This window comes from Chanos chanos, chromosome 7 (genome assembly GCF_902362185.1).
Source record: "Chanos chanos chromosome 7, fChaCha1.1, whole genome shotgun sequence".
In the NCBI taxonomy this organism is placed as follows: Eukaryota; Metazoa; Chordata; class Actinopteri; order Gonorynchiformes; family Chanidae; genus Chanos; species Chanos chanos.
In genome coordinates this window covers 5,257,876-5,278,838 of record NC_044501.1, presented here as the reverse complement: position 1 = coordinate 5,278,838, position 20,963 = coordinate 5,257,876, and the positions used below count along the sequence as shown (strand labels likewise).

Genomic DNA, 20,963 nt, shown 5'->3' with positions numbered 1-20,963 from the left:
AATTCTGCATTATTTATGATTTTAGAATTTTTAATCACATTAGAGTGAAATGAAGTCAAGAAAATTCTAGAAACAAATTTGAATGTCCAGTCACTGTGAGTGTGTCTTAGAATGAATCAGATCTGGACACGAGGTCAAGAGTCATGTACGTGCCATCACTGGCAGCCTAAGGGAGAGAGAGAGAGAGAGAGAGCGCATTAAAGAGCATGAAATGGGTTGAAAAAAGAAGGGAAAAAGACAGATATGGATAATGTACACAGACATCAGCCCTCTCATGCAAACAAACAAACACACACCTACCTAATAACATATGGCTGAACAGTAATTACAAAATCTATATACAACACCCTGACATGCATTTTTTTCCTTTTCTTTCTTTCTTTTTTTTTCTTTTTGTAATGGTGATGGTGGTTTGGGGGTGCATGTACAAAATGTGCACTTATTTTTGAATAGTTGATTTGATTTGGATAAGAAATTTGTTGGTTTGCGTTTTCACCATTTAATTTCATGGCATCATTTGAAATCCACAGGACTAGAAAAACAAGCCAAACTGACAAAAAAAAATGTTTCATTGTCTGTAAAGCTCTTGAAGCTGACTATATGTTTGTAACATCTGTGATATGAAGAGAGAGCCAGTTGTCACACCAAGTTTGACCAGTAGGGGTATCCATACGTTCAGAACCTAGCTGATGAGAGGTATCGATTCAGGACCATGGACAGCACCATCATTTCACAACTGGTAAACCTCTCTAAAATACTGAACTTCAAGAAGGCAACACTTGGGATGTTTGGAAAGGGTCTAATAAACATTGTAAGATTTCAGTCTTGATTAATTATTTGTAATCTGTTGTCTGTTTTATCTGTCAAAACCAGAATGGAATGTAACTCCTCACCCACTGTGGTCGTGGTCACGTTTTGTTCCATGTTTTCTATTCCTGCTGACAAAAAGGAATTGCCATGTTTAAAAGGAGACATTTTTCCACCTGATTTTTTTTTTCTTTCATTTTTTCTCTCTTTTCTACATTTGTGGTGACCAGTTCCTATTCTTTTTCTATTCTTTTGTCACGTGCAATTTCTAAACAGTACACTGCAAAGTGCTTCTTTTCATGAAGCCATAACACACAGACTAAGGTTGAAGCTCTAAAGCGTCCTTTTCTTTGATTGAAAAGTTAAATCAAAAGCCTTCTGGGATGAAAGAGAATTTCTCTCAGCCTATAGTCTGGCAAATCAAGTGCTGTTATGTTCAGACTCATTCGACGTAAAATCCATTCACTTACCACCTCCACAGAATGCTAATGGGAATGATGACACCAGTAAAGACCCCAGTGCAGAATCCAATAACAGCACATATAACACAACTCAAAGGACCTGAATGAAAAATGTCAAAATCTTGTCACCATCACAGAAACATTGCTCTCACAAATGAGAGACTTAAGTATTTCATTGTAAAATACCTTTAAGTGGAATAGAAACAGCAGTGGTTTTCTGAGAGCCATGTTTATTCTGGGCCTCACAGTAGTACAGTCCACTGTTACTGGACTGAATGTTATTGATGATGTAACTCTGTCCATACCCTACAGGTGAAGTTACACTTTCTTTATACCAGGTGTAGGTGGCTGGTGGATTAGCATCACTGCTGCAAGTCAGAATCACTGAACTGCCCTCCACTATTTCACCAGAGGGCCTGACTGACACTGTGGTCTTCCTTGGACAATCTAAATAGAACCAAAAACTTAATCAGAATATTGTATATTGCATTTTTTGAGTGCCAAATTCTTTATAAATTATATGTTTTTCTATTTTAACCATTCACACATGTACTTTCTGGGAGAAATATATGGAAATGTTAGTAACTTTGTACTGCATGAAGATAAAAGACATCATAATAAAAATCAGTGATAAAATTCTTTTCCACTCACATGTGACAGCGAGAGTGACAGCAGGAGAGGGAAGATTCTCATGACCTTGTACAGCACACATATAACTGCCTCTATCCTCAGAGCTGACTGACTGGAGAGAGAGTTCATTTTTCTTGATGGTTTGCCTTGTTAAAACATGTCCATTTTTATACCAGATGAAGGTTGGTGTGTTACTCAGAGAACAGGTGGTTCTACATTTCAGAGTGACTGTATCACCCTCCATCACTCTCTCTGGACTCTCCAGCTGTAGGTCTGAAAACAAGGGAGAACAGAGAAGATCTCAGATTCAGTCAAACCGTCCTATTTGTAATGGGAGTTATCTGTCAGTTTGGTCTCTCAGTAGACTCAGTGTGAACACAACTGCTGGGCTTTTCATATAGTTTACAGAAAGACCAGGAGATTTTCTGTTTGAAAATGTACCTGTAACTGACAGTCGAACTCCAGGTTCACCAATCCATTTCCCACTATTATGATTAGTTGCAAATCTGAAGAAATATTCTCTTGCATCTTGTTCTGTTACATCTGTCAGTTTCATGCTGCAGTCATTCTGATTATTTCCAAGATATTCCACCCTGCCTTTGTAATCTGAGTCTTCAGATAAATCCACATCTTGAGTTCGATTTTTCATCCAGAAAACTGTTTCAACCTTCTGACCGATGGGATATGTGTAGGAGCAGGACATGGTTACTGATGAACCCTTCAGTGTACAGATACCTTTAGGATTATACCACACACCCCAGTTCTGACCAACAGCACCTGAAAAATACATAAGACATATTGTTATGGTTATTTAGTCTGTCTGTACATCATTTGTTTCTAAATAAAGGCTTTGTAAGAGCAATGTAGAGCTGTGTTCATTTGGTTTGTGTAAAACCGAATTTGCTTTAATTGAATTCCATGTTAGGTTTTAATGAGGACTTTGCTGGAGGAGTTACTAGTTAGAGTTACAATATCTCACTGTTCTGTATAGTGCAGCCTCGTAAACTAAGGCTGAACTGTGACATGTGTGAGAAGTTCTCCAAGAACCAATCAGATGAAAGCAGAAAAAGAGGAACTCATTTTTGAGCATTTATTAGAATAAAGATACTCTTGCAGTGAAATGTCTGAAATGCTAAAATCTTGCCTCAGTGTCTCCACAACATCATCTTACAGAAAGAAAGTAGTTAAATAGGAAAGAGTGACACAGTTACACTTCTTTATGCATTTTAAACTAGAAATTGTTCAGCTTCATCGTAAATTAATGGAAGAAACAACATTCACTCGCCGAGAACAATAAGGAGAGTGAGAAAAGACAGAGGAAGTAACATTCTTAATGTCACCACTGGAGAAACCTAGAAGATCATTATTCTATCAAACATTACTATTAATAACCCTATTAAGAATTTTAATACATTATTATTAATATCACTTAATGACACCGGAACATTTGGTTTTGAGAACATATTTACTGTGTGTAATATGATTTAGCATAAGCGATTACAGACTGGAAAGTCTATGTAACGAAAAAAAGGTGTAAGGAGTGATAGTAATAACAGACACAAAAAAGCACCCCCCCCACCCCCGCCCCCCCCACCCCCACCTCACTTCCCACCTACTGCTGACCCTTACCTCTTGGGCTGTGCCGAATATGCTGGACATAAGAATGAAAGACCGTGGAAGCTTCGCATGGACTATTCTAATTAGAATACCATCATATACTAAAAAAGGCCACATGCACAGATGGATGACACAATCACCAGAGAGAGTCACCCATCACCAGGTAAGAGGGATATTAGGCCTCCTCAGCCTCCATTAGGCAGAGGGCTCAGGGAAAGGCATCCGCTGAAGATTTCGACCAGCCCATAGCAGGAAGATCTTGTGTGAGGCAAGGCCATGACATAGATACAATTTAGAAGTTGCAGAAAAATTGAAGAAATTATATGGAGGTTCTGCACGGACTAATGTCAGGTTGAGAGTAGTATGGTGTAGTAACAGCTTGAGATACAATCATGTACCACTCTGTTATATGCCCACTGTTGCACCAGGAAGCCACTTAAACTAATTGTACAGACATAGATAACAGTAACAGCCAACACTGGAACAGGAAGTGGAGGTGAAGGTAAGGTCGATGAACAGTGTTCTTCTTACTAACCTGTATGATCTGTCACAGTGGGTTGAGTAGTCATCTTCAAAACAGAAGTGGTAATTTCATCATCTGCTGTAAAATTGGAGAAGGATATTTGTTAGGAGTGATGGTGATAATAGGCATGACAAAGAAGCCCAGTAAATCACTTCCCATTGGCAACGCCAGGTAGGAGCTATGAACAGGAAGTCTTTATCTTGTAGCCGATACCAGTCATGTTGTGCAGAAGAGTGAGAAGCTTCAGAAAAATTTAAGAAATTATATGGAGGTTCTGCATGACTAATGTCAGGTTTTTGCCAAATGCTGACGGCTGAGAGTAGTGTGGTGTAGTAACAGCTTGAGATACAATCGTGTACTATCTTGGCGTAGGCCCACTGTTGCATCAGGAAGCCATTTAAACTCATCCTGCAGACACAGATAATGGTAAAGGCCAATGTTGGAACAGGTAGTGAAGATGGTGGTATGGTCGATGAATCGTGTTTTTCTTACTAACCTGTATGATCTGTCTCAACGGGTTGAGTAGTCATCTTCAAAACAGTTGTGGTAATTTCATCGTCTGCAGAAAATTGCAGAAGGGTGTTTGTTAGGAGTGATGGTGATAATGTGCACGACAAAGAAGCCAAATAAACCTCTTCCCATCTGCCATGCCAGGTAGGAGCTATGAACAGGAAGTCTTTATCTTGTAGCTTATACCAATCATGTTGTGCAGAAGAGTGAGAAGCTTCAGAAAAATTGAAGAAATTACATGGAGGTTCTGCACGGACTAATGTCAGGTTTTTGCCAAATGCTGACAGCTGAAATTAGTGTGGTGTAGTAACAGCTTGAGATACAATCATGTACCACTCTGTTATATGCCCACTGTTGCACCAGGAAGCCATTTAAACTAATCGTACAGACATAGATAACAGTAACGGCCAACGCTGGAACAGGAAGTGGAGGTGAAGGTAAGGTCGATGAATATTGTTCTTCTTACTAACCTGTATGATCTGTCACAGTGGGTTGAGTAGTCATCTTCAAAACAGTTGTGGTAATTTCATCATCTGCAGAAAATTGGAGAAGGATGTTTGTTGGGAGTGATGGTGATAATGGGCACGACGGAGAAGCCCAGTAAATCACTTTCCATCTGCAAAGTCAGGTTTTTTGCCAAAAGCTGACAGCTAAGAGTTGTGTGGTGTGGTAACAGCAGGGCTGGCCCAAGCCTTTGTGGGGCCCTAAGCAGAATTTGATGTTGCCCCCCCCCCCCCCCCCCAATGTGAAAAAATCATGAAATTTCAAGTAAAAAGAAGCAACATAATTTTTAGGAAAATATATTACCAGCAACCAACAAAATGGGTGAGAGGACAGTCAATGGCATCCAGAGCCTGCTTCTGGTAACTGCTGTTCATCTCAGGTGGTGTGCCATGCCACACTCACCCGTCAACAGGTAACTTTCCTTAATCATCTGATATTTAAACGATAAATGTGGTTTTGCTTGTTGAGCAAAACACAGGTTCACAGTTTCGTTCCTCATTTTAATACAAGCGGCAGGCTGCTCCTCCGATATTTTCCCTCTAAATAAAATAAAATAAAATACCACGTAGCCTAAAACGTAATTTATTCTTAGAATATTATGACTTTTTTCTTATAAAATTATGACTTAATTCTCGCAATATTACTATTTTTTCTCGTAATATTATGACCTTATTCTTGAAAGCTCAGATTTTTTTCTTCCATGCTGCCTTTATACATTCTCGTGAGAATATCACCTACAATTAACATCAAATAACTTAGATATGCCCATTTTTGCAACATAAGTTTTTTGCTGCTTTTTCCACCGACACAGAGGACAGGACTGTAACCTAACGTTAGTCTGACAGAATCAAAATACAGTTAACGTCCATTACAGTGTGCATGCACATGAACATGACACCAGCTCTGATAGAGGCAGCAGGAATTGATTAAACCAGTAGTTTTAGCTAGCCACCCCGTTAACATAATTGTTATGTGCGGTGCACTGTGTGTTTTATTTGTGCGTCTTGTTTCGTCTCTCTCTCTCTCTCTCTCTTTGTTGTGTAGTTCAGTGTGTGTTTTCCGGTGTAGTCATTCAGGCTGGTTTTTGTTCTACTAGCTTAATTTCTTTGGCACTGTCTATCGTCCTCTCCCGCCTCCGTGTGTTTTCGTGTGTGTTTGTAAATATTTTGTAAATATCACTTTGTAAATATTCTAAATATATCGTGCACTCTTTTTTACATCCATTCCCCGTGTCCATGTTTTTCCTCCCTCATCACACCGTCCCAAAACCAGCACAGGTGGTGGGTCCTTTATGCTACGTCCCATTACATACTCCTAGACACCACACTCCACCGGGGACATAACATAAATATTGCTTTTTTGTATGATTACCATTGACATAGTGCATCACAAAAAGAACAAAAAAAATCATGCTCTCTTGTGTGACCTTTCAAGGGCTCTTGGGAACCCCTGGTGGACACAGGGGCCCTAAGCAGCAGCTTAGTTTGCTTATGCGTCGGGCCGGCTCTGAGTAACAGCTTGATATACAATCATGTACTATCCTGATGTAGGCCTGCTGTTGCCAGGAAGCCATTTAAACTCATCCTACAGACACAAATAACAGTAAAGGCCAACGTTGGAACAGGTAGTGAAGGTCGTGGTAAGGTCGATGAACAGTGTTCTTCTTACTAACCTGTATGATCGGTCACAGCGGGTTGGGTAGTCGTCCCCAAAACAGTTGTGGTAATTTCATCATCTGTAGAAAATTGGAGAAGGATGTTAATTTTGAGTGATACTGATAAGGGGCAAGACAAAGAAACCCAGTAAATCACTTCCCATCTACAATGTCAGGAAGGAACTATAAACAGGAGTTTGTTTTTTTTATCTCGTGGCCTGTACCAGTCATGTTGTGCAGGACAGTGAGAAGTTGCGGGGAAAAAATCTGAAGAAAATATATGGATGTTCTGCATTGACTGATTCAAATTGGAGATTTCATACTCCACATAAAATGCCCCACAGGCACAGCAGACAGAGAGAGGAAAATGTTGCTTTTAACCAGTCATCCAACAGATTGTGTAAAATCTCTATAACTAATACTAATGAAGCCTGGCCCCTGGGGTCAGGTAGAGAACTTTGTGTTGATACATAACTGAATGATGACATTGTGTGTGTCCTTGTATTTTACCAGTCATTTAGGGACAGTACGTGTAGCTGAAATCTACAGCTTGACCAGAACTACAGCTGGAGCTACTGACTCTCAAATGGATCAAATGTGACAAAAAAGTTTCAAAGAGTATCTCTGAGGACCATTATGGAGATGTTGCCTGTTGAAAGGCCTCCTCTTCATTTTCAGTTAACAAGCTTTGATGTGCCAGGGCAGAGATGGGAGACATGGCCCCCTGACATTAATTTCCTCAGCCAGCTTCTCCACATCAGAATACTGATGTCCTGTCCTCTCGTGCTGACTGCCATGAATGGTATCAGTAATTTATATCATGTATCTTTTTTTTAATGGTTCTGACAAGTTTTGTGTCTCTCTTTTGCTCGGCGAGAACAGATCATTGTGTTACTTCCTCACAGATCACCTTATATGGTCATGCATCCTGTCCCTTACGGTACAACGCTGTTTATAGGAGTGTGTGTGTGCGTGTGTGTGTGTGTGTATGACATGTATTGGTATCTTTCTGGGACATGAAAGTCCCTAGTAAGATAGCATTTATCTGGCATAAGTGCCTGGTGGGGACCAAAATTCTGATGGGTGTGTGTGTGTGTGTGTGTGTGAGTGTGAGTGTGAGTGTGTGTGTGAGTGTGTGTGTGTGTGTGTGTGTGTGTGTGTGTGTGTGCGTGTGTGTGAGTGTGTGTCTGTGTGAGTGCTTGTTATTGCTAATTTAGATACCTGACTGAAGGAATACTGTTCTACTGGGGACACGTTAACAAACGGGTCAAAATCATAGTCAAAACTACTAAAAATGGTTGCACAGGTGCTTTTTATAAAATACACTGCTGTTATTGGAAAAACTAAAAGTGTGAAAGTGTTAGAGTAGGGTTGGGATTAGGATTAGGTTGCTATTCTTTACTTTTGTCAAAGTGGAAATCAGTGGAGGGCCCCCAGGTTCTGGCAGCTGGCAAGATCATGAAATTGGATAAAGGGAACATGGGTCTATACAATCAATCAGTCTTTTTAATATACTTAATGTTCTTCTTAATTCTTAATCTTACCGTCCACAACTGTTACATCCACTTGATCATATGCAGTGCTGTCCACAACACACGAGTACGACCCAGAGTCTGACTTCTTTAGTTTACTGATGGTCACAGTGAACTCTCCTGTTCCTGAGTCCTCCAGTGTGTATCTCCCGTTCGATGGCTGATCAGCCGTGACGAGGACGTCATGCTTATTGCACGGTTGCTTACAGATGTACCTTCTGTTTCCCCCCCCAGACAAACGAGCTGAGCAAGTCACTTTAATTGTTTCTCCAACATGTGCACGCAGTGACTGGGGGGACATCACAACCCTCTCAACTGTCTCACACACACACCCACACACACACACACACACACACACACAGACACACACAATTGGTAGAAGTACCTTTTTGCTAATTTACTGATTTTGGATTGTTCGTTGACTATGAACATGCTAATATATCCCTGGTAGTTTTGTTGATGTAGTTGCCAGAAGAGATACTGCAGTGCATAGATTAGTGTCTGGCTTTTAAGATATGGGTTAAGCCAGCAGTCATGTCTAAGACCATCTATATTTGAGTTCTGGATTCTAGATGAACTGTGCCCTAACCTTACTTATCCAATGGTCCAATGATCGTAGTGAGAGAACATCATTCTCTGGCTTGCAGTCAAAGCAGAACTCCACTGTAATTAGCTAGTTTTAGCATGTCATACAACTTTCTTTCAACATGTTTAGCAAAATGCTTGATCTTGCTTGAAAAAAAACAAAAAAAAAAACCAACCAAAAACAAACAAAACTCACCTGAGAGAACAATCCAAATGACAATACGAAAAGTCCACATTTTGATAAACTAACAGATGTTACCTCTATTCCTGCCTAATACAATACTACAACAGTTGGGAGATTCTAAATGTTCTAAACTTATTCTGTCACCTTCCAGTTGGAGTAGCAACAGGTTCTTCCAGAACCATCTAACTACGTTTGAGCTGAGACTTGAAATTTCCTCTGCCTCTCTGACAGAAATTTAGCCGTAGCACTAACGATCCTCAATTCCTTGAATGTGTGGCTTGAGACGGTGGCATGTCCTCATGAAACTCACGAAAGAGCAGTAAAGGGAGGGTCTTAGGTCAGAGCAGTGTAAACAGTATTAAGAGTGTTATGATGTCTGGGGTTGGAGACGCTTTGGGTTTTTACGCAATCAGCCACCAACTGTTACAATTTATCTCTATTTCTCAGGCATGGAACTGTGAATACACAGTTTGAACTTTTGACACAAACCCAAAAAAGATGTTTGGTTAATGCTCTGAAGGTTAACACTCAAACACAGAAGTTACAGTGTTAAGTCTGACAAATGTATATGTAGATAGAGCATCATCTCAAACACAGGTTGTCACGGTTACGGACTTTTTAAAAATGTATGTATTTATTTATTTATTTTTTACATGCCTCAGGCATTTGAGCATCCAACACAGACCTAAACTTCTATGCTGTTAGTACTTACCAGACCCTAAAAAAATTGCTTGTGCTAAAGCATGAACATGTTAACAAATGCTCCCAGTGAAGGACAGATTGTTGAGTGTTACCTCAGGTTATTCCAGGTGTGTAATTACTCAGTTGATTATAAATGACAAAGTTGTAATTAAAAATACTACTCAATTAGCTGTTTAACATCTGTAAATACTTCTTAACATCTGCAAGCCATGCATGGTGGAACCTGTGGTATCGATGTCTGATAGTGATATTTGATATCAATATCTGAGTGCTTACCATATCAGTAGCTGTCTGTGACTGATCTGAGTTCAGTCAGCCAGAGTTTCAGCTGTTAAGACTATATGTCAGTTTGGTTGGAGCTTTCAGATCGACCATAAATGAATTAGAGTTCACTCTGGTTGGAGCCCTCCAAGGTCAAAACATGCATGAATGTAGGGGATGAATGGATGAGCTTCTGGGACTGTACATTTATTTGGAAACAGTTTTCACTTCTGCACAAGTATTTTAGAACTGTGCCTCTTGGGATGAGTCGTGGGATGAGTCAGTCATTTGTATGCAATGAGAGATAGAGAGAGAGAGAGGAAAGCACACAGTCACAGCATGGGGAAGTCCTATTTCTCTTCCTCCCTTTACCCCTCTCTCCCTCTCTCTCTCTCTCTCTCTCTCTCTCTCTCTCTCTCTCTCTCTCTCTCTCTCTCCCTCTCTCTCTCTCTCTCTCTCTCTCTCTCTCTCTCTCTTGCTCTCTCTCTCCAGTCTCCTGACCTCAGGGGTTTTTAGATTTGAACACACACACACAGACACACACAGACAGTGAGAGTTCTGAGAACTCTTGGTGGAGCTCTAAAGACAGCTGTATGGGTGTGGTGTGATAGAGTGTAAATGTGCATGTCTTCTCTGATCCACAGCCCAGTTTTGGCTTCACTTACGGCTGTTTATTCACAGAAGAGTCAGGGACTTTGCTGTCACTCATATCAGTCTGTGTACTGTATAAATATACACACGTACATCACAACAAGGATTCTGTGAACTGTCCTCTGGAGTTTTCCTTCAGCTAATGTCTTTGTTTTTTGTGTACTGAAAGAATCCATAAAAGATCATATTAAAGCATGTTTGCAGAATAAGCATTATACCCTCTTATAGATTTGTAATTCAGTTAGACCACTATACTATGAGGACTAATGACTTAACTGCCATATCTCTGGATAAATGTCTCAGTGAGAAAACCTGACATTTTTTGTTAGCATGGATGTGTTCTGTAATCATTAAAAGGGTTATTTGGGGTCAAATCCTCCCTCTTTCTTTTTCTCTTGCTCTGCACTTTTATCTCAGTCATTTTTCTATCGTAGAGGTGTAATCAATTTTACAATTTACAATTTAGCATTTAGCAGACGCTTTTTGCCAAAGCGACTTACAATCAGTGCATCAGTCGGATTCCTAATACCTCATAAGCATATATCGCTAAAAAGACTGAGCATTGATTTACTCCTTGGTATTGCGCCCTGGAATACTTAAACAAACAAAGATACAAGACAAGGTTTTTTTTGTTTTGTTTTTTTAAGGAAGGGGGGCAGGCTTAGGGGAATAGGTGGGTTCTGAAGAGGTGGGTTTTCAGTCTCTTGCGGAAGATGGTGAGGGATTCCGCAGTCCTAACTGTATGAGGGAGGTCGTTCCACCACTTCGGGGCAATGGCAGAGAAGAGGCGTGGTCGGGAGGAGCGGCTGCCGGGTTCCCGACGTGAGGGGACCGTCAGCTGACCAGAGGTCGTGGAGCGGAGGGTTCTAGTAGTGGTATACGGAGTTATTAGGGACTGAAGGTATGATGGGGCGGAGCCTCTTGTTGCCTGGTAGGCCAGTACCAGTGTCTTGAAATGGATGCGGGCAGCTACCGGAAGCCAGTGGAGACACAGAAACTTATTGAATCCAGAATGAAAAGAAAGGTCATATTAACCATATTAAGATTATAGACTGTTCCACACTCATTCCTGCTGCTGGAGTGCCACAGTGAAAAAATAAAAAGGAGATTTTTGAATCACAGTCAATGCTCAAATTTAGTATAATCCTACATATGTGTATATTTTTTAGATTAAGTCAGATCGGTGCCAATAATTTCAATTTTCTCATCAAAAATGTAGTCTTTTTGACAACAGATCTTTTAAAATCATTTGTGTTTTTTTTTTTTGTTTGTTTGTTTGTTTGTTAAATTGCAAGATAGTACTGCTGGACTTAACTATTTGAAAATCAAACAAAAACATATTAGTGTTTTTATTAATGAACAAGCGAATTCAGAGAAAATTTATGAATACATAACCCCCACCCCCTGCAGACTTGTGTAGTGTGAAGTCAAACAGATTGACATCAGTGTCTAGAGCAGAGATATAGTCCTAATGCTGCTGTGCTTATGCACACTGGTCTGCAGATTTAGTAGCCGTAGAAATGCAGGAATCATCCACAGTAACAGATTGAAATGAAATCTTTATTTAACATTAACAATGATCCACTGAGTTTTTGTTTTTTTGGGGTTTTTTTTGCAGAGCTCTCAGCAAAAAAAATGACAAAGTATAGAATGTAAAAGAAGGATTTTTACTTATAAGTCCATTTACAGAAAGGCAGTAACTCAATGAATAACTTTACATCAGCCTTAGCATTGCATCATAAAACATTATATTTAACACTGAAACAATAAATGTATAAGCAAAATGTTAAAATATGTAAATATTTATGTAAATGACAACTGTTTCAATATGCTCAATCTAAAAAAAAAAAAAAAAAACAGACCGTAAACAGGATTGTGGAGTACATAAACAAAAACCTGTGTTTCAGAATAAAGAAGAAACTTCCAAGCTATACTGAAGAGAGTAAAACTCCATAACAATCAGTCACACCATATGACTATATCTTTACACATTAAATTCAACTCTCTCTCTCTCTCTCTCTCTCTCTCTCTCTCTCTCTCTCTCTCTCTCTCTCTCACACACACACACACACTCACACACACACACACACTCTTGCTCTCTACTTAGCCATCAGGCTTTTGATGTGTTTGTGTTGCTGATGTCAATTCCTCAGTTGCTCAATTCACAAGTCTGAGAAAGACAAACACACACGAGTAGACATGACTAGAGAGATCAGAGAGCAGAATACACACACACACACACGCACACACATTGACTACACATGTAGACACGTGAAACAGAACTATGATCAGTTACAGGCATTCTTAAATCCAGTCCTGAGGACCCACTGTCCTGCATGTCTTTGCTTTGACTCCTCATTATCACAGCTGAGCTCAGCTAAGGAATGTTGGTAGATTCCACCTGGGATGCCAGTTGGGATGCCTAAGATGCCAGTGCAAAGCAGTGAGACACTTTCTCTGAGGGCGACCACTGCAGATGTTCTCATGTCTTCTTCCCTACAGAGCTATAGATCACTGACTCATCTTCACCAGGTTGGACAGGAGTCCTGCAGAGAGTGAAAAACATTCCCATATACATTTCACAGTAACTTATGAGGTTAATAACAATTTATACTGACAATTTACACTAAATAATTACTTTAATAAGAATCATTAATAAAAAATAATTTACACTTAAATATGAGTTTAATTAAAATAGAGAATTCACATTAAATGTAAATTTGATAATCAGCTGTATATAGACAATTCACATTGAGATTGGTAATAATCATTAATAAAGATAACTCATGCTAAACTATGCATTTAATAATAATCATTTATTTAGGCAATTCATATTAAATTACAATTTAACAAAACCTTTTTATAAACTTAAAACTTGAATATACCTTTTAAGAAACTTTCCAAACCACACTGGAGAAAACAATAATTCATGACTTTGTCTCTTTGTCACTTGGTGATTACTTTGCATTTATGAGTCCTTGCTGTACAGACATGTTTGACTGATTAGTGGTAATGACATTAAGATTTTGATTCCCTGTCCTCTGAATGTTGTTTTCTTTCTTATGTAAAAATCAAAAACAGATATGGTATGTATAATTGGGTGTGACTCACGTCTTGGCCAGAGCAGGACGGTGAAAATAATCGGTAGCATAATGAATGGTGTCTTCCTGTGTGTTTTCTCTCACACTGTCACCATCTCTCTGCACATTTGCGTATAGATGATTGTTAAAAATGTTACAGACATAGGATTTAGTTGTAGGAAAAGTAATGTTGGCATAAAGATAATCATCCTGATTGGCTGGGTCATCCTGAGTGTCTGGGTCATGTGATGCGATGTCATCACTCAAGCCTCTTGCTGAGACATTATTATACACACTGTCCTGGAAGACACATTCGTAAAGCAAGCTTTTAAAATAAGAATTTTTATACAACGTATACCTAGAAAATTGTTCTTTCTACAGTATTGAGGAGGTAACTTGAGAATTCTTGATAAAGAATAACTATTTTGGGAACAACAACAATAAAAACAACAACAACAAACAAAAACATGTAAACCATCTCTCAGTGTCAGCTTTTTCAGTACAGTGTCAACAAACTTCATATTTCATTCCAAAACCCAACACAAAGTTCAGGTTAACTTCTCTAGTTACTCAACATCAGAACAGCAATCAAACAGCACTGAGCACATGTTTCCAGTCTTAATTTGTTAAGACTGACACAAGAACTAAACAATAATATAATTACATTTATATGTCATTTATGCTTTTTTTATCAGTACACAATTATTGACTAAAAACACTCAGTACTTAGTAGAGATTAGTTTATTTAATTCTGACTAACAAAACTAACCACTATTTTGTCATTATCAGAGTTTTTTGACTAATGATCAAGAGACCTGTATGTTTTCTCACAGGGTTTACGATAAACAGTCTGTGAGGATGAAGTAGAGAGAGAGAGAGAGAAAGAGAGAGAGAGAGAGTAGAGCAGAGCATCTCAAAGACCAAAAGAATCTTACTCATATCAAATGGATTTCACTGTCTTTTTAAAGCACATAGTAGAGATGAGTTTATTTTATTCTGACTAACAAAACTGACTGCTATTTTGTCATTATCAGAGTTTTGTAACTTATTATCAAGAGACGTGTATGTTTTCTCACAGAGAGAGTGGAGCAGAGCATCTCAAAGACCAAAAGAATCTTACTCATATCTAATGGATTTCACTGTCTTTTTAAAGCACAGTTAGAGGGAAGGTGATGTTGGTAAGCTTGTAGAATGAGTTCACTTACTGTGAGTGAGTCATAAACCCCATCAGATCGGGATGTGAGGTCAAGAGTCGAGTAAGTGTCATCAACGGATTTTGCGTTTGAGGACTATTTTAAAGGAAGACAAAAAAAAATGACTTGGAGTTAGTTAGGACTGTAGAGGGTGCTCTTGGTTCAATAACCGCACAAGAGAGAAGAATAAAAAATATGATTTTCCAACAAAACTGACCAAACATAGTCATGTTACAAAAGATAAACTATTTTTCATCTTCATCTTGTAAACTTGTTGAATATATACTGTTTTCTCTCTCTGTTTGAAATGAAATTAGAATAGGAGGCAAAGAAAGTTCTAGATTTGAGTCTCTACTCATTTTAAGTGTTTCACAGACCGTATCAGATCTCGTCATGGGGTGAAGAGCTAAGTAAGCGTCATCATTAGAGATGGTATATGCAGGCTATTGGGCGAAAAAGAAAATAGAGAGATAAAAACAGACAAGAAACAGAGAAAAAAGCAGAAACACAAAGTAAAAAAAATATGTCCATTGATTAACAAAAAAATCATTCCTGAAAAGACATTAACGTCAGAAGCATTCAATTTGATATAAAATCCACTCTGTAGAGGGCGCGGTCCATTTAGCCCCGCCCCTTTCAATTTGAGAGACTTCAGCCCCTTGGACAGCACCCTCACATCACACCTATCAGACATTCCTCATGCACTTGGCTACAGCAGAGCAGTAATCAGAGAGTTTGGAGAACTGCAGACAGACAGTTTCTCTGAGATGTCATTGCTAATTGTTTGAGAGCTTTAGTGATGACATGTGTGGACTGACAGCAGCATCATTTAAAATTGTAGATGTGATTAGATTGTCTCACTTGGTCTCTAGAGCTAACAGCTTGACTCTTCATCCTAATAGAAAGGGAGGAAAAAAACATGTTATATGATGATATGATAAAACAGTTCAGTAAGTTGCATGTGTGCTCTTCTGCTGCGAAACATTTGATGAACACATCACTATAATATATTTTCATACACTGACCTCATCCACATTAAACCAATGAGAAGTAGAGTTCCTCCACTCACTGTGATCCCAGTAACTGTATAAATGACAGTGTTGTAGTCTCCTGAGAAACCAAAGTCCAAATCACTTCATCATAGCTCTAGTTAAGACAGATTTCAAATGACAACATCTATAACAGCGTCCATACCTTTCACTGTGATTGGTACAGCAGTGGTTTTCTGAGAGCCATGTTTATTCTGGGCCTCACAGTAGTACAGTCCACTGTTACTGGACTGAATGTTGTTGATGATGTAACTCTGTCCATATCCTATAGGTGAAGTTACACTTTCTTTATACCAGGTGTAGTTTATCTGTGGTGGATTAGCATCACTGCTGCAGGTCAGAGTCACTGAACTGCCTGCCACTATTTCACCAGAGGCATTGACTGACACTGTGGTATTTCTTGGAGTATCTAGACAAAGCAACATATACAAAATATACAATAACCACTGAGGTAATAATGAAACGAGAAATGTGAAGAGTCACATCATATCTTACTTACATAAAACATTCAGAGAGACAGTATTTGAATACTGATGTCCATGTTGATTACTGGACTTGCAGTGATATTCTCCACTGTCCTCAGAGCTGATCTTGTTGATCCTGTAGGTCTCTTCTCTTCTTATAGTGACAGTTCCATTCTTCTTAAACCAGGTGTAGGTGGCTGGTGGATTAGCATCACTGCTACAGATCAGAGTCACTGAACTGCCCTCCATTATTTCACCAGAGGGACTGACTGACACCGTGGTATTTCTTGGAGGATCTAGTCAGAGCAACATATACAAAATATACAATAACCACTGAGGTAATAATGAAACGACAAACGTGAAGAGTCACATCATATCTTACTTACATAAAACATTCAGAGACGCAGTATTTGAATACCGATGTCCATGTTGATTACTGGACTTGCAGTGATATTCTCCACTGTCCTCAGAACTGATCTTGTTGATCCTGTAGGTCTCTTCTTTTCCTATAGTGAAAGTTTCATTCTTCTTAAACCAGGTGTAGGTGGCTGGTGGATTAGCATCACTGCTGCAGGTCAGAGTCACTGAACTGCCCTCCACTATTTCACCAGAGGGACTGACTGACACCGTGGAATTTCTTGGAGGATCTAGAGAAGACAAAGTATAAAAAACACACAGTGACCAATAAGGTAATAATAATAATAAAAAAAATACTCACACTCACTTCATATCTTACTTACATAAAACATTCAGAGAGACAGTATTTGAATACTGATGTCCATGCTGATTACTGGACTTGCAGTGATATTCTCCACTGTTCTCAGAGCTGATCTTGTTGATCCTGTAGGTCTCTTCTCTTCCTATAGCGACAGTTTCATTCTTCTTAAACCAGGTGTAGGTGGCGGGTGGATTAGCATCACTGCTGCAGATCAGTCACTGAACTGCCCTCCATTATTTCACCAGAGGGACTGACTGACACCATGGTATTTCTTGGAGGATCTGGTCAAAGTAACATATACAAAGCCTGTGGTGAGCACAGAGATAACTATGAAATTAGAAATACTAAGATTCATTTTATATTTCACTTACACAAAACACTCAAAGATACAGTATTTGAATACTGATGGCCATGTTGATTGCAGGCCTTGCACTGATATTCTCTACTCTCCTCAGAGCTGATCTTGTTGATCCTGTAGGTCCCTTCTTTTCCTATAGTGACAGTTTCATTCTTCATAAACCAGGTGTAGGTGGCTGGTGGATTAGCATCACTGCTGCATGTTAGAGTCACTGAACTGCCCTCCACTATTTCACCAGAGGGACTGACTGACACTGTGGTCTTCTTTGGAGGATCTAGAGAAAACAAAATAGAGAAAATATTCTGTCACCATTGAGGTAATGGACTGGCTTGGATTAAGGTCTGGATCATGGCTTCAGATAAAAATCCCTGCTGCACTGCCCGGGACTGTTCATGTAATTGCCGTGATTTGATCGTTTTAGTTGTATAACAGTTACGCAGCAACTTGTGTATGTATATATGCGTGTGTGTGTGTATATACAGGCTGATAACCTGCCTCTTCACAACATGGAAACTCTTGTCAGGCATCACAGCAGACAATATATATATACACACTCACAATATATACACACAGTCACTATCTAATCCACTTATCCCAATTAGGGTCCCAGCACTCATAGGGCAAAAGGTAGGGAAACACTCTGGACAGGTCTCCAGTCCTTCGCAGGGCAGACAAACACACTCATACCTAGGGTACCTACCTAGGGGCAATTTAGTGTCTCCAGTTCACCTAAACTGCATGTCTTTGGACTGATGAGACCGGAGGAATCGAACCTGAGACCTTCTTGCTGCGAGGCGACAGCGCTAGCCACTGTGCCACCCACAACAAATACTACATATACATATAAGGACAACATATATATATATATATATATATATATATATATAAATATGTGTGTGTGTGTGTGTGTACATTTATTTATATATACATACATACATATACACACACACACACACACACACATATACATACACATATACAAACATTATGGCATGTAGGTTCGTAATTGAGAACTAACACACCATTAAGTAAGTGTTAATGTAATGGGAACTGCACTCTATGTGCTGAAAAAATGTATGCTACACAGTGTAATAAGTAAAGTAACCACAGAGGTAATAAACAAAACACAAACATTACTTTCAAGAGTGTAATCATATCTTACTTACACAAAACACTCAAAGATACAGTATTTGAATACTGATGTCCATGTTGATTACTGGACTTGCACTGATATTCTCCACTGTCCTCAGAGCTGATCTTGCTGATCCTGTAGGTCTCTTCTTTTCCTATAGTGACAGTTTCATTCTTCTTAAACCAGGTGTAGGTGGCTGGTGGATTAGCATCACTGCTGCAGGTCAGAGTCACTGAACTGCCCTCCACTATTTCACCAGAGGCACTGACTGACACTCTGGTCTTCTTTGGAGGATCTAGTCAGAGCAAAATATACAAAACATACAGAGACTACAGAGACAGTAAAGTACAAATCATATGGTCCACTCATTGACACACAGTGAAATGTTTATTATAATATTGAATGTTGTATTTGAAGAGTAACACATTGAGAGTAATGTTTCTCTCAGGTCTATCTAATTGCCCAAGTGTCTATAGGGTGAAACATTAGTAGCTCATTTTAATTTTGAAGTACATTTACATGAACAAATTCTGAAAAAATTGTTGAAAATATTTTACTCATAACATTACTCACATCTGACAGTGAGAGTGACAGCAGGAGAGAGAAGATTCTCATGACCTTGTACAGCACACATAAAACTGTCTCTATCCTCAGAGCTGACTGATTGGAGAGAGAGTTCATTGTTCTTCGTGGTTTTCCTTGTTAAAACATCCCTATTTTTATACCACATGAAGGTTGGTGTGTTTCTCAGAAAACAGGTGGTTCTACATTTCAGAGTGACTGTATCACCCTCCATCACTTTCTCTGGAGTCTCCACCTGTAGGTCTGAAAATAGAGAAGATCTCAGATTGAGTCAAACCATCCAATGGATAATGAGAGATACCTGTCAGTTTGGTTTCTCAGTACACTCCGTGTGAACACAGCGGATTGGATTTTTATACAGTTCACAGAGAGAACAGGAGATTCTGTGTGAAAACATACCTGTAACTGACAGTGTAACTCCAGGTTTACCAGTCCACCTATTCTTATCTGTAATAAATCTGAATCGATATCTCCTTGAATCTGTCTGAGTCACGTTAATCAGTTGCATGGTACAGTCTGACTGATTATCTCCAAGGTAATGAACCCTGTCTTTATAACCTGAGTCTTTAGTCAAATCAGGGGGCTCCCCAACTTCATGTTTTGTCCAGAAAGCTGTTTCGACTGTATGACCAGTGGGATATGTGTAAGAACAGGACATGGTTACTGATGAACCCTTCAGGGCACAGACACTATCAGGATTATATGTGACACCCCAATCCTGACCATTAATAGCTGAAACACATAAAACACAACATTACCAAAGTTTTACATGACATCTGCAGTAGTAGAGTCATGTGTGTGCTAATGAATGCATCTTAAAGTTGAAATGTAAATGACCTCAGTTCTTCGAGTGTTACTGAGTTTCAGGGCAACAGTTTGAGAGATAGAGACTGAGTCTAGTCCTGGACTAAACTGCATTTTAAATGGAGACTCTCTTTAAAATAGAGTTTAGTGCAAGATTTAGTTTAATCCTTGTCTGGAAACCCAGCCCTGGATGTGCTACAGACTGTAGAATACTGAACCACAGAAAAGCTGAGGCAGTGATAAATGTTAGATACAGAAGGGCCAATCAGAGTGCAGAAGGAGAAGAACATGTCCTTTTATGGACATATATGATGACTTTGAGGTCTTAGCACACTGAAGTTCTCAGACGTCTACTATTGCTAAGTTTGAAATATTCATAAACTCAGTGACTGTAGAGGTTTCTAGCAATATTAAACAGATTTTGATATTTTTGGCTAATTCAGTGTATTTGTAAACAAATATAAAGGGTTAAGAGGACAGACTTACCCTGAGCCGTAAGTTGAACGAATAGAGGAAGCAGGAGAGACATTGTGAACGATAACGTGAAAGATACCTGTTGTGATGTTGTATATTTCTTAACTATTCATTCCATTAAAGAAAGAGGCAACATTATCTTCAGCATTACCAAACACCTATACTGAATATACAGCTAGTTTTTCTAGCATGTTTTCTGAGTCACGTATAACTTGTAACAGTAACTACAGTAATAATAGCATCGCTGAATTGAAGTGGCACATTTCAAAGGAGAATTAAAGTTTAAATAAAATTTCTTATGACAGTTTTTAGAAAATGCAATGAGTCCCATGGAAGAATTATTTTCTAAAATCTCTCACCGTGTTGTTGCAGGTATTAGCATCCGTGTCTAACTGACCAGCAACAGGAACTCACAGTTCCTGCTTTAAGAGAAAATGTTTAACAACTTTAGAGCTCAGATGGTGTGGTCTGAGCTTTGTAACCCCCCA

The 20,963-nt window shown here is 39.1% G+C and overlaps 1 protein-coding gene and 1 pseudogene across 1 annotated transcript in view; both read right to left on the bottom strand.

Moving 5' to 3' along the window:
• Positions 1–8,539, bottom strand: part of LOC115817217 (B-cell receptor CD22-like) — a 48,715-nt gene extending 40,176 nt beyond the window's left edge. Inside the window, exons 1-3 of the mRNA XM_030780485.1 lie at positions 8,251–8,539; positions 2,340–2,675; positions 1,920–2,171 (exon numbers count right to left, since the gene is read on the bottom strand). Of these exons, the coding sequence (XP_030636345.1) occupies positions 1,920–2,171; positions 2,340–2,675; positions 8,251–8,539 (877 nt within the window). The remainder of the gene's footprint in view (positions 1–1,919; positions 2,172–2,339; positions 2,676–8,250) is intronic.
• A 4,564-nt stretch (positions 8,540–13,103) lies between these two features.
• On the bottom strand, positions 13,104–20,530 carry LOC115817214 (B-cell receptor CD22-like; annotated as a pseudogene).
• Positions 20,531–20,963: the final 433 nt, after the last annotated feature.